This window comes from Bombina bombina, chromosome 6, assembly GCF_027579735.1.
Source record: "Bombina bombina isolate aBomBom1 chromosome 6, aBomBom1.pri, whole genome shotgun sequence".
NCBI classification, from domain to species: Eukaryota; Metazoa; Chordata; class Amphibia; order Anura; family Bombinatoridae; genus Bombina; species Bombina bombina.
The window spans coordinates 114,733,725-114,761,543 of record NC_069504.1 but is presented as its reverse complement, the minus strand read 5'-3'; the positions used below and the strand labels follow the sequence as shown (position 1 = coordinate 114,761,543).

The 27,819-nt window shown below is 39.9% G+C and overlaps 1 protein-coding gene across 2 annotated transcripts in view; it reads left to right on the top strand.

Annotated features, from left to right (window-relative positions):
• COG5 (component of oligomeric golgi complex 5) overlaps window positions 1-27,819 on the top strand; it is a 1,291,144-nt gene that overhangs the window by 1,081,180 nt on the left and 182,145 nt on the right. For both annotated transcript variants that reach the window (XM_053716572.1, XM_053716573.1), the window contains 3 exons: window positions 12,577-12,639; window positions 24,096-24,199; window positions 24,925-25,162. In XM_053716572.1, coding sequence (XP_053572547.1) covers window positions 12,577-12,639; window positions 24,096-24,199; window positions 24,925-25,162 — 405 coding nt within the window. The remainder of the gene's footprint in view (window positions 1-12,576; window positions 12,640-24,095; window positions 24,200-24,924; window positions 25,163-27,819) is intronic.

Below are 27,819 nucleotides of genomic sequence, written 5' to 3'. Positions count from 1 at the left end.
GCGCCTGCATCTCAGACCGCTGCAATTATGCATGCTCAGTCAGTGGAATGGGGATTACACAGATTTGTCCCCTCTACTAAATCTGGATCAGGAAACCAGAGATTCTCTTCTCTGGTGGTTATCTCGGGCCCATCTGTCCAAGGGTATGACCTTTCGCAGACCAGATTGGACAATTGTAACAACAGATGCCAGCCTTCTAGGTTGGGGTGCAGTCTGGAGCTCCCTGAAGGCTCAGGGTTCATGGACTCAGGAGGAGAAACTCCTCCCAATAAATATTCTGGAGTTAAGAGCAATATTCAATGCTCTTCTGGCTTGGCCTCAGCTAGCAACACTGAGGTTCATCAAATTTCAGTCGGACAACATCACGACTGTGGCTTACATCAACCATCAAGGGGGAACCAGGAGTTCCCTAGCGATGTCAGAAGTCTCCAAGATAATTCGCTGGGCAGCGACTCACTATTGCCACCTGTCAGCGATCCATATCCCAGGTGTAGAGAACTGGGAGGCGGATTTTCTAAGTAGTCAGACTTTTCATCCGGGGGAATGGGAACTCCATCCGGAGGTGTTTGCTCAATTGATTCTCCGTTGGGGCAAACCAGAATTGGATCTCATGGCGTCTCGCCAGAACGCCAAGCTTCCTTGTTACGGATCCAGGTCAAGGGACCCAGAAGCGGCACTGATAGATGCTCTAGCAGCGCCGTGGTTCTTCAACCTGGCTTATGTGTTTCCACCGTTTCCTCTGCTCCCTCGTCTGATTGACAAAATCAAACAGGAAAGAGCATCAGTGATATTGATAGCGCCTGCGTGGCCACGCAGGACCTGGTATGCAGACCTAGTGGACATGTCATCCTTTCCACCATGGACTCTGCCTCTGAGACAAGACCTTCTAATACAAGGTCCTTTCAATCATCCGAATCTACTTTCTCTGAGACTGACTGCATGGAGATTGAACGCTTGATCCTATCAAAGCGTGGCTTCTCCGAGTCAGTAATTGATACCTTAATACAGGCACGAAAGCCTGTCACCAGGAAAATTTACCACAAGATATGGCGTAAATATCTTCATTGGTGTGAATCCAAGAATTACTCATGGAGTAGGGTTAGGATTCCTAGGATATTGTCCTTCCTCCAAGAGGGTTTGGACAAAGGATTATCAGCTAGTTCTTTAAAGGGACAGATTTTCTTTTACACAAGCGTCTGGCAGAAGTTCCAGACGTTCTTGCATTTTGTCAGGCTTTAGTTAGAATTAAGCCTGTGTTTAAACCTGTTCCTCCTCCATGGAGCTTAAACTTGGTTCTTAAAGTTCTTCAAGGGGTTCCGTTTGAACCCCTTCATTCTATTGATATCAAACTTCTTTCATGGAAAGTTCTTTTTCTGATGGCTATTTCCTCGGCTCGAAGAGTCTCGGAGTTATCTGCCTTACATTGTGATTCTCCTTATCTGATCTTTCATTCAGATAAAGTTGTTCTGCGTACAAAACCTGGGTTTTTACCTAAGGTGGTTTCTAACAAGAATATCAATCAAGAGATTGTTGTTCCATCATTATGTCCTAATCCTTCTTCAAAGAAGGAATGTCTTTTGCATAATCTAGACGTAGTCCGTGCCTTGAAGTTTTACTTACAGGCTACTAAAGATTTTCGCCAAACATCTAACCTGTTTGTTGTTTACTCTGGACAGAGGAGAGGTCAGAAGGCCTCGGCAACCTCTCTTTCTTTTTGGCTTCGGAGTATAATCCATTTAGCCTATGAGACTGCTGGACAGCAGCCTCCTGAAAGGATTACAGCTAATTCTACTAGAGCTGTGGCTTCCCTTCATACTTTTTCCAAATTTTCCAAATTTGATACTTTTGCTTCTTCGGAGGCTGTTTTTGGGAGAAAGGTTCTACAGGCAGTGGTTCCTTCCGTTTAAGTTCCTGCCTTGTCCCTCCCATCATCCGTGTACTTTAGCTTTGGTATTGGTATCCCACAAGTAATGGATGATCCGTGGACTGGATACACTTAACAAGAGAAAACATAATTTATGCTTACCTGATAAATGTATTTCTCTTGTAGTGTATCCAGTCCACGGCCCGCCCTGTCCTTTTCAGGCAGGTCTAAATTTTAATTAAACTACAGTCACCACTGCACCCTATGGTTTCTCCTTTCTCAGCTTGTTTCAGTCGAATGACTGGATATGGCAGTGAGGGGAGGAGCTATATAGCAGCTCTGCTGTGGGTGATCCTCTTGCAACTTCCTGTTGGGAAGGAGAATATCCCACAAGTAATGGATGATCTGTGGACTGGATACACTACAAGAGAAATAAATTTATCAGGTAAGCATAAATTATGTTTTTCTAAAGAACAAAAGCTCAAAACATGTAAAACATATTCAAATACGTTATCTTTTTAAAGGGACATTAAACACTTAGAGATGGTAATATAAAATGATACATTGTATATAATAAAACAACTCTGCAATATACTTTCATTATTTATTTTGTCCTCTTTGCCTGTAATTCCATTTTGAAATTGTGAGCTTTTCAGTTCCTGTTAGAAATGGAAGTGCAGAACACTGTTAAATCCAGCACAACCATTGGCTGCACACTCTAATGACCTATGTATAACTGTCCCTAATTGGCCACAGCAGAGAAGGTAACACAAGTTACAACATGGCAGCTCCCTGTGTTTTATAGACACTAAAACTTTACACTTATTTTGTCACTTTTTAAACAACTAATGCAACTTTAAAAAATACATCTACATGTTAGTCATGGACTAATCTTTTCTTTGAATGCATCATTCTATCTAGCATGTATTTAGTGTTTAATGTCCCTTTAATGTTTCCCTGTATGCAGTGGTTGAAATATATGCCCAAGTGTTACTAGTCCCATGTACTTTCTTACTACCTCACTTTTCCAACTTTTCGTGTCAGAATATGCTTGGACAAACATTAAAATGGCAGCAGGCAGAGCCTGGGCTCACAATTCAAATGTCTGCAGGAAGAGACAGGACACACACTTCAATTATCTACACAAACAATCTTAAAAGACATTTTTTAGGGGCTATCAGGTGAAGACTGGACTCACAGTTCATATGGCGGAAGGCTGAGCCGGGACACAAAGTTCAAATGACTGTTTCAATCTGTGTTTGTCCTGTTATTTTTACAATTTCCCTTTGCCATCTCTAAGATTTTTTTCCATGCTGCTCCTACTTTATGGAACTCTCCATCCTTTCCATCTGGCTATCTCTCATCTTGTATAATGACTTCATAAACTTTTTTAAAACCCTCCTATTTAGAGAGGCTTACAACGTATCCTTTGAAATTTCCTCTTACTCGTATCTGGCAAAATAAGTCTTCAAGTGCCTTGTTTCAATGTTCCAACTGCATTGAACGTGACCAGCTGCTCAACTCCTTCCATCTTCTCAACTTAAACATGTTATCTATTCAGAGCAAGATACTGGAATTTGGTCTGTTTTAGGTTTCTGTATTTCTTTTTTACCATGAAGCAATATATTTGTGTACCCCTGCTTATGAAACCTTGCACTATGCAATTTGGTGGACTTTACAAATAAATGACGATTATGATAATAGCATTTCTACGTCTACTTAATTTACTTCTGCCCGGTTGATCTATGAATTCCAGGTTCTATCAGTATGAGCACCATATCTGATTTTTTATAAAGGTAAGGTTAGTTTTTAGGAAATTTTCCAGAATTTTATATGAGGTTGTTCTGGACTTCCATAATTCACAAAATAATTGTTCTGTGTGACTTTTGTCCTGAATAGACGGATAGAATACCACAGGGTAACAGAAAAGAATATGCCCCAGCAAAAAAACTTTATATCCAGATAAATTGTGCAATGTATAGTTAAGGCCTACCAATCCAAGAATGATCCAGTTGCATCAGGGTTCGTTCTAAAGAAGAAAAATGGGCAGTCGCACAACAAATCCGTAATAATGAATAATATAACTTTTATTAAAGACACACAAAAAATACAAGTGGGTGGGGAGCCCCCAGACCCTGCTCGACCCAATGAGGGTTCATTCTACTATAGCAGTATCTACTTCATGGGTGGCTGAAATGAATTCCTTATGTAAAGAACTTTGTTAAGCGAGCGGTGTGGAAGTCACCACGTTACATTTTTTTTTTAACATTTTAATTTGGATTTCTGTTTGCAGAAGCAACATTTGGAAGAAAGGGTTTCCATGCAGTATTTTTCACACGATGAAAATGTTCTGCAGCACATTTGTACTTTTTATTGCCACCCACCCTATTTTGTTTTCATTAAGTATACAAGCCCAGCTGTACTGTAAGGTGTCCTACAATAGTTGTCACGGCCCTCTACCCATTGGCTTCTTACAAATGTTCCCTTTGCATATTATACATATGTTTGTAGTGCTACTGAATCTGTAGGCGATCTACACATAAGTTATGATATTAATAATTACTTTTGTTTTCTAGTCTTCACTGGTAATTGAAAGGAATTTGTGAGTCAAGATTAAAGGGACACTAAACCCATTTTTTTTTTCTTTAATGATTCAGATAGAGCATGCAATTTTAAGCAACTTTCTAATTTACTCATATTATCAATTTTTTTTGTTCTCTTGCCATCTTTATTTGAAAAGCAGGAATGTAAAGCTTAGGAGCCGACCCATTTTAGGTTCATCACCCTGGATAGTGCTTGCTTATTGGTGGCTACATTTTAGCCACCGATCAGCATGCTCTACCCAGGTTCTGAACCAAAAATGGGCCGGCTACTAAGCTTTACATTATTGATTTTCAAATAAAGATGGCAAGAAACCAAAGAACAATTTATAATAGAAGTAAATTAGAAAGTTGCTTACAATTGCATGCTCTATCTGAATCATTAAAGAAAAAAATTTGGGTTATGTATCCCTTTAATGAAAATGAAAGCAAAAATACAGAGATTCTTATATCTTGGGTAATATCAATACATACCTCCCAACTGTCCTGATTTTCGCAATCTGTCTCGGGTAGCTAGCCATCTGACCCGCATTGCCCCATGCATTGGAAAAAAAAATATAATAATTTTATTCTATAGGGCCCATACTGATAAGCAGCTGGCTTTTCTCTCTCAGGGTTATATACCTGTTAGATTCCTTGTGGAAAATGAATGGTGTGTGGTTTAAGTAGGAGTAAGAAGGCTGTATACCATCTGACCTAAGTTAATGGTGACCACTAACCCCTGGTAGTGATGACATCTAACCCCTGGTGATAATACTAGCATGCCTTCAGTTTTATACGATGAGCAGTGCAACACCAGGCTAACCGACAATGGCAGCCTCAGACTGCCAGCTAATGTGCTTTACATCCCCAGGACCTCATACAATGAGTTACAGATACCCATATATGATGTAGTGTATGTCTATCTGTATCTATAAGTGTCTATGTATCTGCATGTATAAGTGTAAGCTGTGTAGTGTGTGCGTGTTTGTCTATCTGTATCTATAAGTGTGTGTGTATCTGCATGTATAAGTGTAAGCTGTGTAATGTGTGTGTGTGTGTATCTGTATGTATAAGGGTAGGCTATGTAGTGTGTGTGTCTGCATGTATAAATGTAAGCTAGGAAATTTGTGTGTATCTGCATGTATAAGTGTATGCTGCATAGTGTATGTGTGTATCTGCATGTATAACTGTATACTATGTAGTGTGTGTGTGTATCTGCATGTATAAGTGTAATCTATGTAGTGTGTGTGTGCATCTGCATGTATAAGTGTAATCTATGTAGTGTGTGTGTATCTGCATGTATAAGTGTAAGCTATGTAGTGTGTGTGTATATCTGCATGTATAAGTGTATGCTATGTAGTGTGTGTGTATCTGTATGTGTAAGTGTATGCTATGTAGTGTCTGTGTATCTGCATGTGTAAGTGTATGCTATGTAGTGTGTTACTGTGCATTTTTGCTTACTTTAAAGGCCAGAATCTAGAATATTAATGGGGAATGCAGAGTGCAGTTTTAAAGAATCTATTATTAAATGTCCAATTAAGATACAAGTGTAAATATAGAGAGTTACGTGTTTTGTTCCTTTAACGGTAGATGAAACTGATGATGAGTTAACACATTTATTTCTCCAACATTGGTGTGTCCGGTCCACGGCGTCATCCATTACTTGTGGGATATTCTCCTCCCCTACAGGGAATGGCAAGGAGAGCACACAGCAAGAGCTGTCCATATAGTCCCGCCCAGGCTCCGCCCCCCCAGTCATTCTCCTTGCCGCTCTGAACAAGTAGCATCTCCACGGGGATGGTGATGAGTTTGTGGTGTTTAGTTGTAGTTTTTTATTCTTCTATCAAGAGTTTGTTATTTTAAAATAGTACTGGTATGTACTATTTACTCTGAAACAGAAAGAGATGAAGAGTTCTGTTTAAAAGAGGAGTATGATTTTAGCAGAAGTAACTAAAATCAATTGCTGTTCCCACACAGGACTGTTGAGCTGAGAGAACTTCAGTTGGGGGGAACAGTTTGCAGACTTTTCTGCTCAAGGTATGACTAGCCATTTTTCTAACAAGACTGTGTAATGCTGGAAGGCTGTCATTTTTCCCTCATGGGGATCGGTAAGCCATTTTCTTAGCCTCAAACAGAATAAAGGGCTTATTATGGGCTATAAACTGGTAGACACTTTTAGGGGCTAAATCGATTGCTTTATTTAAGTATTATATGCAGTTTGAAGTTGAATTTCACACTTTTATAACATTGGGGAACGTTTTTAGCGCCAGGCACTTGTTAAGACACCTTCCCAGTCAGGAAGGGCCTTTCTCTGTAGTAGACAGAGCCTCATTTTCGCGCCATTACTGCGCAGTTACTTTTGAGTACAGTACATGCAGCTGCATGTGTGAGGGTCTGGAATCCACTAAAAACCTTCCTAGAAGGCTTCATTTGGTATCGTATACCCCCCTGGGATTGGTGAAGTCGCAGCAAAGGCTGTGGCTGGGACTGTAAGGGGGTTAAAATTGTAAACGGCTCCGGTTTCCACATTTTAAGGGTTAACAGCTTGAAAATTGGGGTGCAATACTTTGAATGCATTAAGACACTGTGGTGAAAATTTGGTAAAGATTGGATAATTCCTTCATAGTTTTTCACATATTCAGTAATAAAGTGTTCCCTGTTTAACATTTAAAGAGACAGTAACGGTTTTGTTTTAAAAGGTTTTTGTGCTTTATTAACCAGTTTAAGCCTGTTTAACATGTCTGTACCTTTAGATAGATCATGTTCTGTATGTATGGAAGCCAATGTGGTTCCCCCTTCAAATATGTGTGATAATTGTGCCATAGCGTCCAAACAAAGTAAGGACAGTACTGTCACAAATAGTAAAGTTGCCCAGGATGATTCCTCAGATGGAGGAAGTAGACATAGTTCTACATCATCTCCTTCTGTGTCTATACCAGTTATGCCCGCGCAGGCGACCCCTAGTACTTCTAGCGCGCCAATGCTTGTTACTATGCAACAATTGACGGCAGTAATGGATAACTCCATAGCTAATATTTTATCCAAAATGCCAGCATTTCAGAGAAAGCGTGATTGCTCTGTTTTAAACACTGTAGAGCAGGAGGGCGCTGATGATAATTTTTCTGTCATACCCTCACACCAGTCTGAAGTGGCAGTGAGGGAGGGTTTGTCAGATGGGGAAATTTCTGATACAGGAAGAATTTCTCAGCAGGCAGAACCTGATGTTGTGACATTTAAATTTTAATTAGAGCATCTCCGCGCATTACTTAAGGAGGTTCTATCTACTCTGGATGATTGTGACAATCTGGTCATCCCAGAAAAATTGTGCAAGTTGGACAAGTTCCTTGAGGTCCCCTTGCACCCTGATGCTTTTCCGATACCTAAACGGGTGGCGGACATAGTGAATAAGGAGTGGGAGAAGCCAGGCATACCTTTTGTCCCTCCTCCTATATTTAAGAAATTGTTCCCTATGGTCGACCCCAGGAAGGACACATGGCAAACAGTCCCTAAGGTCGAGGGGGCGGTTTCTACTCTAGCCAAGCGCACGACAATTCCTATTGAGGACAATTGTGCTTTCAAAGATCCTATGGATAAAAAATTGGAGGGTTTGCTTAAAAAGATTTTTGTACAGCAAGGTTACCTCCTGCAACCTATTTCGTGCATTATTCCTGTCACTACAGCGGCGTGGTTCTGGTTCGAGGAACTGGAAAAGTCGCTCAGTAGGGAGACTCTGTATGAGGAAGTCATGGACAGAATTCACGCACTTAAGTTAGCTAATTCCTTTATTTTAGACGCCGCTTTGCAGTTAGCGAGGTTAGCAGCGAAAAATTCAGGGTTTGCAATTGTGGCGCGCAGAGCGCTCTGGCTAAAGTCTTGGTCGGCGGATGTATCTTCCAAGACAAAATTGCTTAATATCCCTTTCAAAGGTAAGACCCTTTTTGGGCCAGAATTGAAAGAGATTATTTCAGACATCACTGGGGGAAAGGGCCATGCCCTCCCACAAGATAAACCTTTCAAGGCTAAGAATAAGTCCAATTTTCGTTCCTTTCGCAATTTCAGGAACGGACCGGCTTCCAACTCGGCAGCCTCTAGACAAGAGGGTAACGCTTCCCAGACTAAACCAGCTTGGAAACCAATGCAAGGCTGGAACAAGGGTAAACAGGCCAAGAATCCTGCTGCTGCTACCAAAACAGCATGAAGGGGTAGCCCCCGATCCGGGACCGGATCTTGTAGGGGGCAGACTCTCTTCGCTCAGGCTTGGGCAAGAGATGTTCAGGATCTCTGGGCACTAGAAATAGTCTCTCAGGGTTATCTTCTGGAATTCAAGGAACTACCCCCAAGGGGAAGGTTCCACATGTCTCACTTATCTTCAAACCAAATAAAGAGACAGGCATTCTTACATTGTGTAGAAGACCTGTTAAAGATGGGAGTGATACACCCAGTTCCAACTGTGGAACAAGGTCAGGGGTTTTACTCAAATCTGTTTGTAGTTCCCAAAAAAGAGGGAACTTTCAGACCAATTCTGGATTTAAAAATTCTAAACAAATTTCTCAGAGTTCCATCTTTCAAAATGGAAACCATTCGAACAATTTTACCTACAATCCAGGAGGGTCAATTTATGACTACCGTGGATTTAAAGGATGCGTATCTACATATTCCTATCCACAAAGATCATCATCAGTTCCTAAGGTTCGCCTTTCTGGACAAGCATTACCAGTTCGTGGCTCTCCCATTCGGGCTAGCCACTGCTCCAAGGATTTTCACAAAGGTGCTAGGGTCCCTTCTAGCGGTTCTAAGACCAAGGGGTATTGCAGTGGCACCTTATCTGGACGACATTCTAATCCAAACGTTGTCTCTTTCCAAAGCAAAGGCTCATACAGACATTGTTCTAGCCTTTCTCAGATCTCACGGGTGGAAGGTGAACATAGAAAAGAGTTCCCTGTCTCCGTCGACAAGAGTTCCCTTCTTGGGAACGATAATAGATTCTTTAAAAATGAAGATCTTCCTGACAGAAGTCAGAAAGTCAAAGCTTCTAAACGCTTGTCAAGTTCTTCACTCTATTCTGCAGCCTTCCATAGCTCAGTGCATGGAAGTAGTAGGGTTGATGGTTGCAGCAATGGACATAGTTCCTTTTGCTCAAATTCATCTAAGACCATTACAACTGTGCATGCTCAAGCAGTGGAATGGGGACTATACAGACTTGTCTCCAATGATTCAAGTAGACCAGATGACCAGAGACTCACTCAGTTGGTGGTTGACCCAGGATCACCTGTCCCAGGGAATGAGTTTCCGCAGACCAGAGTGGGTCATTGTCACGACCGACGCCAGTCTATTAGGCTGGGGCACGGTCTGGGATTCTCTGAAAGCTCAGGGTCTATGGTCTAGGGAAGAGTCTCTTCTCCCGATAAACATTCTGGAACTGAGAGCGATATTCAATACTCTCCGGGCTTGGCCTCAACTAGCGAAGGCCGGATTCATAAGATTCCAGTCAGACAGCAATCCACATTCCAGGAGTAGACAACTGGGAGGCGGATTATCTGAGTCGTCAGACTTTTCATCCGGGGGAGTGGGAACTTCACCCGGAGGTGTTTGCCCAGTTGACTCAATTATGGGGCATTCCAGACATGGATCTGATGGCGTCTCGTCAGAACTTCAAGGTTCCTTGCTACGGGTCCAGATCCAGGGATCCCAAGGCGACTCTAGTGGATGCATTAGTGGCGCCTTGGTTGTTCAACCTAGCTTATGCGTTTCCACCGTTCCCTCTCCTTCCCAGGCTTGTAGCCAGGATCAAACAGGAGAAGGCCTCAGTGATTCTGATAGCTCCTGCGTGGCCACGCAGGACTTGGTATGCAGACCTGGTGAATATGTCATCGGCTCCACCATGGAAGCTACCTTTGAGACAGGATCTTCTAGTACAAGGTCCATTCGAACATCCAAATCTCTCTCCAGCTGACTGCTTGGAAATTGAACGCTTGATTTTATCCAAGCGCGGGTTTTCAGATTCAGTGATAGATACTCTGGTCCAAGCCAGAAAACCTGTGACTAGAAGGATTTACCATAAAATATGGAAAAGATATATCTGTTGGTGTGAATCCAAGGGATTCTCATGGAGTAAGATTAAAATTCCCAGGATCCTCTCCTTTCTCCAAGAAGGTTTGGATAAGGGATTGTCAGCGAGTTCTCTAAAAGGACAGATTTCTGCTTTATCTGTCTTGTTACACAAACGACTGGCAGCTGTGCCAGATGTACAAGCTTTTGTACAGGCTTTGGTCAGAATCAAGCCTGTTTACAGACCTTTGACTCCTCCCTGGAGTCTAAATTTAGTTCTTTCAGTTCTTCAAGGGGTTCCGTTTGAACCCTTACATTCCATAGATATCAAGTTACTATCTTGGAAAGTTCTGTTTTTGGTTGCTATTTCTTCTGCTAGAAGAGTTTCTGAACTATCTGCTTTGCAGTGTGATCCACCCTATCTGGTGTTCCATTCAGATAAGGTTGTTTTGCGTACCAAGCCTGGTTTTCTTCCAAAAGTTGTTTCCAACAAGAATATTAACCAGGAAATAGTTGTTCCTTCTTTGTGTCCGAATCCAGTTTCAAAGAAGGAACGTTTGTTACACAATTTAGATGTAGTCCGTGCTTTAAAGTTCTATTTAGAAGCAACAAAGGATTTCAGACAAACTTCTTCTTTGTTTGTCGTTTATTCTGGTAAGAGGAGAGGACAAAAAGCTACTGCTACCTCTCTTTCTTTCTGGCTGAAAAGCATTATCCGATTGGCTTATGAGACTGCCGGACGGCAGCCTCCTGAACGAATCACAGCTCACTCTACTAGGGCTGTGGCTTCCACATTGGCCTTCAAGAACGAGGCTTCTGTTGATCAGATATGTAAGGCAGCGACTTGGTCTTCTCTGCACACTTTTGCCAAATTCTACAAATTTGATACTTTTGCTTCTTTGGAGGCTATTTTTGGGAGAAAGGTTTTGCAAGCCGTGGTGCCTTCTGTTTAGGTAACCTGATTTGCTCCCTCCCTTCATCCGTGTCCTAAAGCTTTGGTATTGGTTCCCACAAGTAATGGATGACGCCGTGGACCGGACACACCAATGTTGGAGAAAACAGAATTTATGCTTACCTGATAAATTACTTTCTCCAACGGTGTGTCCGGTCCACGGCCCGCCCTGGTTTTTTAATCAGGTTTGAAAAATTTCTTTCTCTATACACTACAGTCACCACGGCACCCTATAGTTTCTCCTTTTTTTCTCCTAACCGTCGGTCGAATGACTGGGGGGGGCGGAGCCTGGGAGGGACTATATGGACAGCTCTTGCTGTGTGCTCTCCTTGCCATTCCCTGTAGGGGAGGAGAATATCCCACAAGTAATGGATGACGCCGTGGACCGGACACACCGTTGGAGAAAGTAATTTATCAGGTAAGCATAAATTCTGTTTTTGTACATGCGCTAAATGTAAAGTTCTCTTTATACACATTTGGTTCAGCTTTCTTTGTCTGGTCTTTTTTAAAGGGGAAGTTAGACCAATAGAGCCAATCATAGGCTGTATTGACTAAGCATTTAGGTATAATGTAGCACACTCTTCTCAGTCTGCGAGACACCTACTAAAATAGTTTTTGCCTGAGCCTCCCTTATTGAGAAAAAGAGAAACCTACACTGTATAAAGACAGTGGTCCTAAGTCTTCTCTTGACATTTCCCAGATTTTGATAGACAGCCTGGACTGTTCTTTGCTTTTCAAGCCCTTTTTATTCATACCCGACTTATATACTACCCAGACCCCATCACAAGACTGCCCAAATCTTATCTTAGACCACAAAGTCATTCTTCCTTAGACCACCGTCCAAAAATCTGCAGCAAAATGTTAGCAGTTATTTATATTGTTGACTTTATATTTTTACCATTACAGCATGAAAAAAAATAAACGTTTTTACATCTCAGTTTCATTTCTGTTGCATTAGTTCAATTGCGAAAAATCTTAGTTGGATAGCACCAATTTCATTTCATTCTTTCCTATTTTTAGCAGATGTGTTTTCTGATTGTCAGGTAAAAGTAATGAAAGCGTCTTGTGAAAAGCCTCATAGGGATCATTCAGTTTAATATTTCATATATGTATTTTATATCTTCCCTAAGGTTATATCTGGACAAAGTGCACTCCCGCCAACTGCTAAGGAAACGATTTCTGCTGCCTTAAAGGTAAGAGGTTCACTTGCTATTATAAATGAATCAATACATGACAGGCAGGCAGCTGTTTTTGCTCTGTATTAAGTCATGAACAAACATCACTATAAAAAACATCATGAAGAGTAGATCAGGAATACTGGAATTGTGTACTCTGAGGTACAGACAGATAATTAAACCTTGAGATGAAGAGATGTGTAGTTTTCTTTAAAAAGGATAGGAAAGCCCAAATGAAACTTGCATGATTCAGGTTGAGTGTAATTTTAAAACCCTTTTAAATGCGTTTCTGTTGGCAAATTTACTTTGTTCTTTTAGTATCATTTGTAGAAAAGAATATGCATTTATGTTGGGTGATTGGCGGCTACACACATTTGTCTCTTTTGATTAACTCACCAGGTGTGTTTAGCCAGCTTCCAGTAGTGCACATTGCTGCTCTGGAGGTTACTTTAACTGTGTGTTTAATCCTTTGCAGGTGTTAAACTCATGGCTACATGCAAGCAATAGTGCAATAATAACCTATTCTAACATACTAGCATTTTCTTTTTGCACTTTTATATCCCTTTAAATAAGCATCATAAAGCTTTTTATTTGTTTACAACAACAATGTAATACATTACTATAACCTATTCCAATGAAAAAGCATTGTTTAATAGAGGTGCTTGTTCACTTGGGTGTTATATGACAGCACATTCCACATTCTTTATTCCATTCAGTGTTTTATCTGAAGAAAATAAAGTTATATATTATTACCTGATTAAACCCTGCATCACTCTGGCATCTGTGCTTATGTGGGTTACTAGTGACGGAACAAAACCCACAAAGTGCAGTTTTAGATTTGCTTCTTAACCACATCATAGATGCAAAAATCTTTGGCCAACAAATAACCTTCCATATGGCTTTCGTTTCCAAAAATATCTATAGTTCTTAAAATGTACTTTGTGAGCATAAAATGCTATAGAGGATTAATGATTCTTATTGGAATTGTATAAACAAAATGCTTTTTTAATATTTATATTTGATACATTTTTTAGAAATCACAACCATTGAACTTAGAGACAATAATAAACAGCATGAAGCCCACACATTGAGAATAAAAGTACAATTTTCCAGAAAACATGAAAAACCTAAATGATTTACATGGGCTGAGATGCTCACCTCATCCATTATTCATCAATAACAAATGAGGAAGTTAAAGGGCTTAGTCGCAAACTAGTGGACGAGCACATAAAAAAATATAATTCATAACTAGCCACTTAATATGGAGGTACGTGGCTATCAGTGAGAGTTCTAGGGGTTGCTTTTAACCCCCCCAATGTTACTGGTATGAAATTGCAACTGATGATGCGATTCCCCACATGTATTTATTTATATTTACCTTTGTTATCAACTTCATGCATTCCTCAAACCTCATGGTCTATCTCCATGGAATCACCCCGGTGGGCATTTAAGTACAGTGTGGGTAAAGTTAAAGGGACAGTCTAGTCAAAATTAAAATTTCATGATTCAATTTTAAACAACTTTCCAATTGACTTTTATCATCAAATTTGCTTTGTTCTCTTAGTATTCTTTGCCACATAAACTTGAACTTGAAATACCTAAAAAGAAAAAAAAAAGGAACAACAATATGCTAACAGAGCAACAATTACTAACAATATTAAACTATAAATCTTGTGAGCTAAATAACTTGTGAGCCGAGAGGCCCATAAACTTTTGAATTTGACATCCTGGCTCTGTCTGTAATACACTTCATTTCACGTGAGCTGGTTACAAACAAATAAGTTTAACCAAATAAAGTCTGATCTTGAATCAAATATGTCTGACCTCTATGCCAGATGTAACGCTTAGCATAACACTCTTATTTATCTAAGTGAACCTTTGCTGTTATGGTTTAATAGATGTCTATACAATATATCTACAAAAGTTAAGATCCTTTAATTGCAGATGAGTTCAAATAGTAGGTAGCTATCTAATAATTAGCATATTGAGTTTCTTGTAAACATGAAACAGAACCACAGTTGTATTAACTTAGTACTGATTAGTATAAAGGATATAGAGGGGTGACTCAAGCTTTATACAGTTCCTGGTAGGCTCTAAATGTAGCCTAGTAGATGTTTGTCCAGATTTCTCAGAGTATCTCATACATGGCTAGGTATTTGTCCTGTCCTGAAAAAGGAGTTTTAGAAAATTACACGTATCATCCGTGCGGGTCTAGAATCAGGTTACAGAGGATGTATATTAAAGGTCTTGGAGTTGATGTCTCTTGTTGGGAGGATTTTTGGCAATGTCACTCCACCATCTGTGTTTTGAGGCTTGAGGAGACAGACTTTTCGAGGTTGGAGGTGTTGTTGAGTCTGTTGAAGTTGTATTCGGTGGAGTTATGTGGAGCTTGCTGCAAAAGGAGGTAATGTCTGATACATGGGCGCAGTCAAATCTCCTGCCATTCTTAACAACCTGAATTTGTACAAGAAACCCCCATCTGTAGGGCATGTTTAGGTTGCGAAGGTGTTAAGTCAGGACATTGAATTCTCTTCATTTTTGCAATGTTCTTATTGAAAGATCAGCAAAGAACTTAATTTTTGCGCCTTAATATTGGAAAGTTAGTTGTTTGCGTGCTTGTTGTAGTATAAATTCCTTCTCCTGGAACTTCGCAAAACATATTACTATATCTCTGGTGGGTTATTATCTGCTGGTTTTGGCTTTAGAGAACGGTGTGCCCTTTCCATTTGTATAGTGGGGACATCTGGATGCTCATCACCCAGTAACGATCAAAACAAGCCATCTAGGTAGTTACGCAAATGAGGGCCCAAAACGGTTCCGGGTATTCCTTTTATCTGTATATTGTTACATCTTGTTCTGTTTGAGATAACATTTATGAGGCTATTTCCTCTCTGTCTCCTTCAAGAGTTTCCACTTCCATTCCTAGATCATTTAAATCTCTCTTGAGATCCGCACACTCTTTCTTTTATGCAGGACTTTACCTGATTTATAAGCGTTTCCATAGCTTTGAGAGTAATGGGACCTCCTGTATCTGAATCTGTGTCTTTATCAGGAATATGGAGCAAAGTGCAATTGTCATCTTGTGCTGTGTCTGTGGTATAATCATACATTTCTTCTGTGGGTTTCTGTTTATCTACAGCTTTAAAGAAGGCATCCACATTGTTTGTATTGGCTTTGGTATTTTTGTCTTGTTTAGTAAGCCTTTTAGAAGCCATATCTAGAGACTGGTGAGGGTAACACAATGCACTGATTCCCAAATCTCTCCCTGACATTTTGTGGGGTTTCACAGAGTTGCAAATAGGTGATATTATATAGAGATATTGAAGTATAGGCCTTTAAAAGAAACATTGAACTGCTTTACATTGTGTCACGTTCTATTGAAAAGATTTCATAATATGCAAGGCTGCAGATAGATCAGATGTTAGTATTATGTAGATTTATCACATCATGAGCTTGTTTGAGTATCCTTGCACAACATATATGTAGCTCTGTTTACCGCGTGGTCGCCACCTGCACAGCTTCTAGTGTAGCGTTAGGTATTTCCTGGGTGCGATTCATGATATTAGGCTGTGTGCCTAAATATGTACTTGTGTATCGCTTATCCATTTGTGGTGTGTGTGCTGAATCCCAACTGCTGCGTCTCTCCGTTTCAGGTTTCGGCCATGCTGCAGAAGTTAGGCTTGTGTACGCCGCTATCACAGCAGTGGTTTCGGTTAAGTGACAGAATATTTAGTGGTAGCGACAGTGAGATCTCACAATAGGTCGTCTATTTCCACCTCTTTTGGATCCGTTTAGTAACTATATGTGCCGGTTTGACGCCTTACAGCTCACCACTTTCAGGAGCGTTAGTAAGGTGCGGCCATCTTAGACGGAGTTCCGGCTCCGCCCCCCTCTTAGTATTCTTTGTCATGTTTTATGATTTTGCTATACACAGAAACTCAAGTCTGTGAAACTATTGGTTCTTCCATTTGCCAGGTTTCTCATGAGATCTATGAAGCTGAAATAGCCCTATCCTAAAAAAAATTAAGTGGTTACAAAGAGGCAGATTATGCTAGAGGATTTAATTTAGCTGGAATATACATTAATCCCCACAGATGCCATTATTCAGTCTCAAGTGCATCTTACTGGAAAGCAGTTATCCCAGCAATTCACTTTACCCATAAAATAGTCTTTCATGCCTTAAAGGGATAGTCTACACCAGAACTTTAATTGTTTAAAAAGATAATCCCTGGGGGGCGTGACTAAGCCGAGGCCAAGATAAGATGCATAACTTTTGAGCTCCGATCTCTCTCTGAATACTTGGAAGTTTTTACCTAACCGTACACATAGACTTAGATTTCGTATATTGGATTATTTGGTTGGGAATCACTGCTGCATCAAAATACACCATTTTCATGAAAAAGGATTGAGTAGAAGCTGAGTTAACCAAGCTGGGGAGCTGCGGCGGCCTACCTCACGATAACATCTATCCCCCCCCCCCCCGGGTTCCAGGTTTAACCGGGTAAAGCAGTGTTCATCTGCTACATAAAGCTTGTGGAGGGGACGCTATCAATTTGCTAATTTATCTATTCTCACATGGAGGAAGATATGTATTTGCAGATACAGGCTCTTTTGCAAGATCTGGATCTCCAGATCTGCTGTAATTTTGAAGACCTCACGCACACAATACGCTTGTCAAGAGAAGAGAAATATGGCGACATACCTAAATGTGGAGCCGGTGTACATAATGATCTATTCACAGCTACACCAATTGCCAAAGTGAACTACAACTCTTTTGCGGATCTAAGACTGACAGCTGAGGAAACATCGACCCGGGGACATACTCCCGTTCAGGAGGAGATTATAACATACAGCTTTGTACTGGGACGTGAAGCTTCCACTTACATTGATAACCCATATGCAGAGTCTGGTGTGGTTGAAACCCGTGATGGCCCGGCCGTCCTCCGGGTACGCGAGAGGAAGCTTACGGGCGGAGCTATGTATAACCCAGATCAACGTCTCACAGTATGGCTCACACAAAGAGGGGCTTGGAACCATGGATTGTATCGCAGGTCGGTACCTTTCACGAATCCCAGACTACATACCCATCTACAGGTAACAGGACCTCGAGCACTAAGTGAGCGGTGTTCCCCGGGCATTGAGACTCTTCGTGTGGGGTTTGAACTTTTCTTCCGATATTCTATCCCAACGGAACCGCTGCCCAAGAGAGGTGTAGGCTAAATAGATCCGACCTTAGAGCAAGGGGACTACAAAGCTGTTGGCCTCTGAACTATTCTGGACTTACCACTGTTACTGGGGTTCAGTGACATGACTAGGATTTATTTAATATTTGTGTTACAGTTAGATTTAACGTTAATCATAATGTTGATGTTGGGTTCTACAAGTATTAACTACAAGTTAAGTTCATTACATATACCCTTTGTCATTAGAAAGTATTTTGGGCTGTAGATAGAGCTCTCAATTGGTTGTATTTTGCGAATATATCCAGACCCTTATATGGCCAATAGCTAATACTGTCTTTTCAACACACGTTAGTTACTACCGGATAATATCTCAATTATTTTAGTCCCTTCGGTCATGTAAGATAATCTCCTTCACACTGGTTATATTTAATATATATTTCTCATGGGACCCCAGAGTCATATTAGAGGTTTATTTGTTCACGTGCCTGTACTACCATATGCTATACAGCTTCTTACTGCTCTACATATATTAAGTCACAATGCCTCATTGTATAAAGCCATATGTCTTATCTACAGCTATTGGAATTATACCATAATGAAGGAGCTTTCTTATATCCATTTTGTAATATGGAAGCATACATCTGAGCTAGACTTGCTCCTACACAGCCTATAAGCCTTTATCATAGTTATATTTTATTAAAGCACTGTTCCTCTCCTACTTCTATGCCATTATTCTAAGCATTCCAGTTTAAATTATCTTCCTAATAGGCAGTTTATTACATGATAATAAAGTACTGTACCTCTCATATTATATGCCACTATTCTAAATATTCCAGTATAAATTATCCTCCTAATAGGCAGTTCATTCATCTAAAGAGGTACATCAGTAATTTTGAAAATATACAAAAACTTTAAGGTATCAAATTGGTGTACCACTCTTGCATTAGTAATGGCTATCGTAGTACTCATACATGTTATGATATATTATACAAGTTCATATACTCTCTGAGATGTTGCCTTGGAATTTAGGTGAACTATTTCTGAAGTGTATTGTATATAGAAGATTGTTGTTTTTGTCTTCTTCTTTTTTTGTCATAGAGATGGCGCACCTATTGTACTGACATATATCTTGTTCTGCTAAATACCTTAAATAAAAAAACTTTGATTTAAAAAAAAAAAAAGAAAAGATAATCCCTTTATTACCCATTCTCCAGTTTTGCATAACCAACACGGTTAAATGAATATACTTTTTACCTCTGTGATTACCTTGTATCTAAGCCTCTGCAGACTGCCCCCTTTTCTAAGTTCTTTTGACAGACTTGCATTTTAGCCAATCAGTGCTGACTACTAGGTTAACTCCACGGGCATGAGCACAATGTTATCTATATGTCACACATGAACTAACACCCTCTAGTTTTGAAAAAATGGCAATACATTCAGATAAAAGGCATATGAGTCTACCTAGGTTTAGCTTTCAACATAGAATACCAAGAGAACAAAGCAAAATTGATGAGAAAAGTAAATTGGAAAGTTGTTTAAAATGACATGCACGATCTGAATCATGAAAGTTTATTTTTGACTAGACTGTCCCTTTAAAAACCAAGAACCTCCAGTTGTTATAACATGCCAGAGTACACTTGGGTAATATGATTAAGGCTTCATGCTCAATCTTTCATAGCAGTAATGCAGAGAGGGAGGTTTCACCATTTCTATGTTTGGCCTAATACAGCCTTAAAGAGAGAGGTCAAAAATGAAATATGCATGGGTGCATTTAAATTTGAAATATAAGCATTTTTACAATATACTTTCATTAGCAAAATACTTCTAGTAAAGTCATTGCTCTTTTTCAGCAGCATTTGCACATATCCCGTATACAGGCACCAGTATTCAAACACTATGCATGCTCAGAGAGGTGGCGGCGGTAAGTATTGCTTCTGAAGACTTCATTTGTGACATTCAAGCTATTGATGACCATCACAGGATATATGCATATGCCAAAGAAAAACAGTAATAACATTTATTAGAAGCATTTTTGCTGATGGAAATATGTTGCAAAAATGCTTCTATTTCAAATAGAAATGCCCCTGTGCACATTGGATTTTTTACCTTTCTATCCCTTTAAAGCGGTTTTGAAATTCACATTCCAAGATTTCCTTTTCTTTTCTTTTTTTGTTTTCTAAATAGTTCCTAGCTAGACCTATATTTTAAGCAAATAGAGGGATTGGAAGGTTTTTATGAGGAAATAGAACTCTGGGAAATAGCAACCAAACTCACAAAATTTGGTTATAGTTTAGTCATCATAATATACATAAATCTATTTTATGTATATATTATGTAAAGGGACTTGTGAGCAGAATGGGATTCAGTTACTTAAAAGATTTAACATAGCGCTTAAATTGCGTGCTTTGAATCCTGTGGCGCAGTTGTATTTTCTTTTGCGCTCACGTGACTCTCCGCTCTTCCGCCTTCATTTTCATAGCGGCTTGAAGAGAGGAGTGGCGTGCTGCTGGAAGCTGCTTCTAAGAGTGATATAAAACTATCGACTACGGTGGCAGGCGGCTAGACTTGTCTCTCAGCCCTTCCTTTGCTTTGAATCCGGTTACTAGTGGGAGCTCCTGGTTCTGGTGTGGTGAGTTGCCTCAGTTAGTCGGAGGATATAGAGGTAGCATTTTTCATCTGATTTAATAGTGCTGTGGGGGTATATTACTATAATTTACTCTTTCTGCTCGTTATTTGATAGTTTGTCTAATTCTGTGGGAATTATCACACAGTGCTACAATGGATTCAGAACAAAATATAGCAGCTAATTTTGTAAAATGTTTACTTTGGAGGCTCAAATAGTGCCTCCTGTGCAATTTTGTTCCACATGTTTGGATACAACTTTACAGTTAAAAGACAAAATGTCCCCTCCTGAGTCTGTCTCTTAGGATAATGTTGTCCATGCCGAGCCTCATCTTTCTCCTCAAACATTCCATACTGTTTCACATGAAGTGCCCTGCGGTTCCTCTCAACTTCCTCCTGGGGGTGGTTATTTACCAGGGGATTTTGCTGTGCAGATAACATCTGCTGTTTCATCAGCCTTATATAAGCGGAAGAAGAAGAAATCCAAAAATATTAATGTTAATAAGGGTTCTGACTCCGCTAAGGCTGCGTTAGTCAGTATTTCTAAGTTATCTGATGAGGATGATACCTCAGTGGCTTCTGAGGGCGAGTTATCAGATTCTGATACTGCAGTGACCAATTCTGCAGATTAAGAGGAGATTAATTTCATATTTAAGTTGGAACACCTCTTAGTACTTTTAAAGGAGGTTCTTGCTACTTTGGATTCTCCACAACAGACGAGTCAGATTCTTTCAAAGAGGTCTAGTAAACTTAACAGGGTATATGATGTACCCTCATCTATGGAAGTGTTTCCATTTCCAGACCGTATTGCAGATATCATAACTCAGGAATGGGATAAACCAGGGATTCCTCTTTTCCCGTCCCCTGTTTTTAAAAGATGTTTCCTGTTGCTGATTCTATACGTGACTCGTGGCGCACAGTGCCCAAGGTAGTGGGAGCTATCTCTACTCTTGCCAAAAGAACTACTATTCCTATTGAAGATAGTTGTCTTTCAAGGATCCTATGGATAAGAAGCTTGAGGCTTTTTTGACGAAAATGTACATTCATCAGGGATTACAGTGGCAGCCTGTTGCTAGTATTGCTACAGTTGTGGGGACAGCATCTTATTGGTGTGATGACTAATCTAATCTCAGAGAAGACTACTATAGAGGAGATCCAAGAAAGGATCAAGGCTCTCAAGCTGACCAATACCTTTATTTGTGATGCCAACATGCAAGTTCTTAGACTGGGAGCTAAGATTTCTGGTTAAAATCTTGGTCTGCAGATGTCACATCCAAGTCCAAGCTTTTGTATTTGCCTTATAAGGGCAAAACCTTATTTGGTCCAGGTCTGGCTGAAATAATTTCTGAAATTACAGGTAGAAAGGACTCTTTCCTACCTCAGGATAAAAAGTATAGACCTAAGGGTCGCCAGAATTCTAATTTTCATTCTTTTCATAACTTTAAGGGACAAAAGTCTTCCTCTTCCAAGCTGGAACAATCTTAGTCTTCTTGGAGGTCCAGTCAGCCTTGGAATAAAGGAAAGCAAGCCAAGAAGCCTTCTGCTGATTTAAAATCAGCATGAATGGACTGCCCCCGATCCATTATTGGATCAAGTGGGGGGCAGGCTCTCTTTTTTTCGGCAGGCTTGGATAGGTAATGGATCCTTGGGCTGTAGACATAGTGTCCCACGGTTACAGAATAGGATTCAAGTCTTGTCCTCCCAGGAGCAGATTCCACCTGTCAAGGTTATCTGCTGATCAAATAAAGAGAGAAGCCTTCTTAAACTGCGTAAAGGACATATCTTTCCTGGGAGTGATTGTTCCAGTTCCCCTAGAGGAACAGGGTCTAGGATTCTATTCAAATCTATTTGTAGTTCCCAAAAGGAAGCACTTTTTGTCCCATCCTGGACCTAAAGTGTCTCAACCAATTCCTCAGGGTTCCGTCCTTCAAAATGGAGACCATCCGTTCCATTCTTCCTTTGGTACAAGAGGGTCAGTTCATGACGACCATAGATCTGAAGGATGCGTATCTTTATGTTCCCATTCACCGGGATCATTACCAGTATTTTAGGTTTGCCTTTCTGGACAAACATTTCTAGTTTGTTACTCTTCCTTTTAGCCTTGCTACAGCTCCCAGAATTTTCAGAAAGGTTCTGGGGACTCTTCTGGCAGTGGTCACATCTCAGGGAATTGCTGTGCGGCCTCACCTGGACGATATTGGTTCAAACATCATCTTTTCATCTAGCAAGATCTCATACAGACATGTTGTTGTCTATTCTACTTTCCCACTGGTGGAAAGTGAATCTGGGAAAGAGTTCCCTTGTACCGGATACAAGGGTGTGTTTCCTAGGTACAATTATAGATTTTATGTCCATTAAGATGTTTCTGACGGACGTCAGAAAATCCAAACTTCTTGCTTCGTGCCATTCTCTCCAGTCTGCTATTCATCCATCAGTGGCTCAATGCATGGAGGTGATTGGTCTGAAGTTTGCCTCCATGGACATCATCCCTTTTGCTCGGTTCCATCTGAGACCTCTGCAGTTATGCATGCTCAGTCAATGTAACGGAGACCACTCTGATCTCTTGCAGAGGATAGATCTGGATCCCCTAACAAGAGACTCCCTCTTGTGGTGGAGTTTACAGGACCATCTGTCACGGGGCACATGTTTCCTGAGGCCTTCCTGAGTGCTTGTGACCACGGATGCCAGTCTGTTAGGCTAGGGAGCAGTTTGGGGCTCCTTAAAAGCACAGGACCTGTGGACTCAGGAGGAGTCTTCTCTTCCTATAAACATTTTAGTGTTGAGAGCAATCTTCAATCCCTTGACAGCTTGGCCTTAACTAACCTTGGTCCAGTTTATCAGATTCCAGTCGGACAACATTACCTCAGTGGCTTACATCAACCACCAGGGAGGTACTGGGAGCTCCTTAGCATCCCGGAGAGTGGGCTCTCTACCCAGAGGTTTTTACAATGATAATCCTTAGGTGGGGGGTTCCGGAGTTGGATCTGATTGTGTCTTGTAAAAAGTAGAGCTGTCTCCTCTTCCTGGGCTTTCAAAAATGAAGCTTCTGTGGAACAAATTTGCAAGGCGGCCACATGGTCCTCTATACATACTTTTTCTAAATTCTACAAATTTTATACTTTTGCCTCGGCTGAGGCTTCCTTTGGGAGAAAGTTTCTTCAAGCGGTGGTGCCTTTAGTATAGGTCCGACTGTCTTGTTCTCCCTCCCTTTCATTCTGTGTCCTCTAGCTTGGGTATTGGTTCCCACTAGTAATTGGAATGAATCGTGGACTCTCCATGCCATAGGAAAGAAAACAAAATTTATGCTTACCTGATCAATTTATTTCCAGGCATGGAGAGTCCACGACCCGCCCTTGTTTAAATTCAGAAGAACATCAGGCACCTCTATATCCTTGTGTTATCTTCTTTTTCCGTTCCCTTGAGCCGAATGACTGGGGGTTATGGGTAAGGGAAGGGACAATTAACAACTCTGCTGGGGTGCTCTTTGCCTCCTCCTGCTGGCCAGGAGTGAATATCCCACTAGTAATTGGAATGAATCGTGGACTCTCCATGCCTGGAAAGAATTTATCAGGTATGCATAAATTTAGTTTTTTATGGATTTCCTGTTTATTTTGCATGCTGGGAATATTAAGTGAATACCTTTCCTTTTGTAACACTTATTTTTTTCAGGTAATATATAGTCTTATGGGAAGTGCTGTTCAACCATTACTAAATTCAGTAGGAGACTCAGTGGAGGCTATCATTATAACCATGCATCAAGAAGACTTCTCTGGGTGAGTTGACATTAAATCTAATTTAAAAAAAACTAGCCAGTCTGAACCCCCCCCCCCCCCACTCTGTGCTGCTTTGTTTAAAAGAAAATACAAAATAAAACACTTTCTAAATATTGATCTCAGTACCTAAACACTAGAAGAACATTGAAGCAGGAGGGTGTTTTCTCAGTAATAAACTCATGTGCTACTATATTTTCCATCATTCTGAAATATCATTTAGCCCCACATTTTTAAAACCTATTTGCCACTGATATACATATTTATAATCACAATAAAAGTTCATTAATAAATTCTGACTGTATTTTGAAGGAAATACGTCAGGTGTTTAATGGCAGAATATTTGTCCGTATTCCGTATTCTGTAAATGCACGTCAGCTTAAAAGTGGGGAGAGAGAAGTAGCCCTATGATAATGAGTATGTGGAACTTACACCACATAAAAGCATTTATAGATATATTATTCACTATATAGCATAGGCCATATACACTTGCGGGTTAGAAACAAAAGGCAAATAACCATTAAACAGATCTAGCTTTGTGGTGAAGAAAGATAGGAGTGGTATATTAATCCTACTAGTGATCTCTTTTGGGACTGAAACTTTACAGTGTTTTTGGATAGAACCAGTCTCTAATGGTTTGAACCTTTTTGAGGTTTTAAGAATTCAATAGTTCTTAAAATGCTCTACATATTTTTTAACTAGCTTATTTTATTTTTATATTTTTCTAGTAATGTAACAAACTCAGGAAAACCAGACGTACCATGTTCTTTATACATGAAAGAATTACAAGGCTTCATTTCAAGGGTGATGAGTGACTATTTCCGACATTTTGACTGTCTAGACTTTGTTTATGACCATACTGAAGCAATTGCACAAAGAGCCATTGAGGTTTTCATACGAAATGCAAGTTTGCTACGACCTCTGGGTGAAGGTGGAAAAATGAGACTTGCTGCTGATTTTGCACAGGTAATAGCACATCCCAATGCTGTTTTGTAAAATTAATAATTATATGTATAGGGTTTTCAAATTCCAGTAGCCCCAGACTCTGTAGTGCATGTGTAAGGATTTAGGCTTTTTCCTATATTTAATGTAGAGTGGACTAGTATATACTACACTCAATATATACAGTGATACCCTCCCACAACTTTCTCCTAAACCTAGGCCAGCAAAACTACAGAGATTAGAAAGGGCCTTATTATTAATAGTAATAAAAATGATAAAGCTGATGATAACGAAAATAAACCATAATAGTAATAAACTAAATGACCCTTAATGTTTACTTACCTAATGTCCAGTTGAAAAATGATCACTCTTAAGCATTTTACAGCTAAAAATAAAACCATATCCGTGCTTGATTCTCATTGCAATCTGGCTCTTCTTAGGGGTTCCCTCCTGTATTTAAAATTAATTCACAAAACAATTTGTTTAATCTGTTTAACAAATTAAAAATACTTATGGGGAGTTCACGTCAACATTGAGTTCAGAAACGTTTCTGATTGGTTAATCATATTATCCACAAAAAGCTTAACCCTGAGAATAGCAAACAGGTAAGAAACACTACTAAAAATGTATTTTCAAGAAAAAAATCCTGACATTCTGTTTCTTCGTTCTTTAACGTATGAGGTTGGAATGCCACTGTCAGATTTTCTCAATGCAAATGCCCCCATTTAATAATGTGCAAGCAGACAAGGTTCTCAGCTAGGGAACCTGCTGTCCACATTTAGGGCTAGGAGAGGCATCCGTTGCTCACATTTATTGTTGCACATTATGTTGCACATTTATTGTTGACCAATATGTGTATTCTCTCCTTCTGCTCTTGCACAACAAATTATGTAAAAACAGAGCTAGTCAGGGACAATATAAGATCACCAGCTCTGAGACCTCGGGCCTGAGAAGAGCCATCTGAGAGACGTTGTTATAGCTGGTTGGAATAAACACCAAAGCAAAAATTATATTTTCACATATCAAAATTTGATCTATGAAGTATGTTCAAATATTTGCGTTTACATCCTGCAAACCAACATTTTAGTAGTGAAAAGCTACAGAACAAATACCGTAGAAAAATGTATATCCCTTCCAACTTAATCAAATGCCTTTCAAACTATCTACCAGCACCTTCTCTCTGAGGTGTAATTTGGACATCATGATTCAGTAATTTAATCCAAAACCATTTCAGTAACATATCACCTTAAAAAATACAATTTACAAATTAATTACTTCAGAAATTAAAGGTATGGCCTCTTAGTTTAAAATGTTAAAAGACAAAACATCAATTAACTGATTTAATACATTTTTCATCATTTTGTTTAAGGCATAACAGAAAACGTAGTATTTTAAAGAGGTCAATTGGTTCTATTTCTTTCATAAAATGATAATGGTCCACAGTCCTACATAACATATGCAATATATTTCCCGCCACTAGGAGGAGAGCAAGAGCCTATACAAGAGCTTTAAAACTTTCCCACCTCCCATCGCTCTCTTAGTTTTGTTTTTGGCCTCGTAGGAGTTGCTTGAGAATAGAGGTTGTTACAGATACTTGCTTATGGATTACAAAATGGGAGCTTAGACCTATGTGATACCCAGAGTCCCTGGGGAGTATAATTTACAAAGGACGACAACTTTTTAAAGCAGCTGAATACACGGACGTAGGAATACCCTGTTATTTGCATAGTATTTCTCTAACTGGACTTTAGCCATTACTATACTCAGACATCGCAGGGATTTGTCCCTAGCAAATGTGCAGTTCTGTAGAGGAGGCTCTGGTTAGGCTGAGGACCAATATTTTATCATTTATTAGGGGGTTTTATGCTTGGTGCACTTATATTTAATGAAGGCAACCAAAAGTGTTTTTTATTATTTATCTAAGCACCAGCTTTTCTCTTGGCGGTAGCACCGTCCCTGAAGTGTTCCCAGACTTTTTCTCTCTCACTCCAGAGCCTTAGACTAGAAATATACATCAACAGTCTGGGCCATCTTCTAAACTTATTTCCAGTGCCTACCAGTCCCAGAAGGGGTTGAGTACCCATACAGGAACTGCCAGGGGTACCTAAGGGCAATGTGATATTTATAGGGGCTTTAAAGCTAATTGCTTTGTGAGATGTTTTAAGTTTCTGAGGTTGTGTTATCATATTGTAGGGGGCTCGCTACCAGGGTTTTTTTTTCTGTACTACTGCTGAAATAGGGTGTTATTGCATACTTTATTATAATTAACACCATGGAACAAAATGACTGTCTACACTGATATTTCTATAGAGGAGTCAGTTTCTGATATCCCTCTTGCTTCATTTATATGTTTATTTTGCAAGTCTGTTCCAGTATGCCAAGTCAACCAAATCTGTGAGAATTGTGTACCTCAGATTTTGCATGCAAACCAAACACAACCATCCACTTCTTAGAGGGAAGTTTGCCCAATACTTGTCACTCAGGGGAATTCTACTGATTTTATTCCTGAATTTAAAAGCAGCTTGTAATAAAATTGTGACAGATTGTTTGGCGACAGTCCCCAAACCAAGTAAGCGTAAGCATACATCTGAGGATTAGTCTCATGAGGTTAGTGTGCAAAATCCTTCCCCTCAACCCCACATTCCTGCTCTTTTACAGAACTCTTACTCTGAGGATGCAAA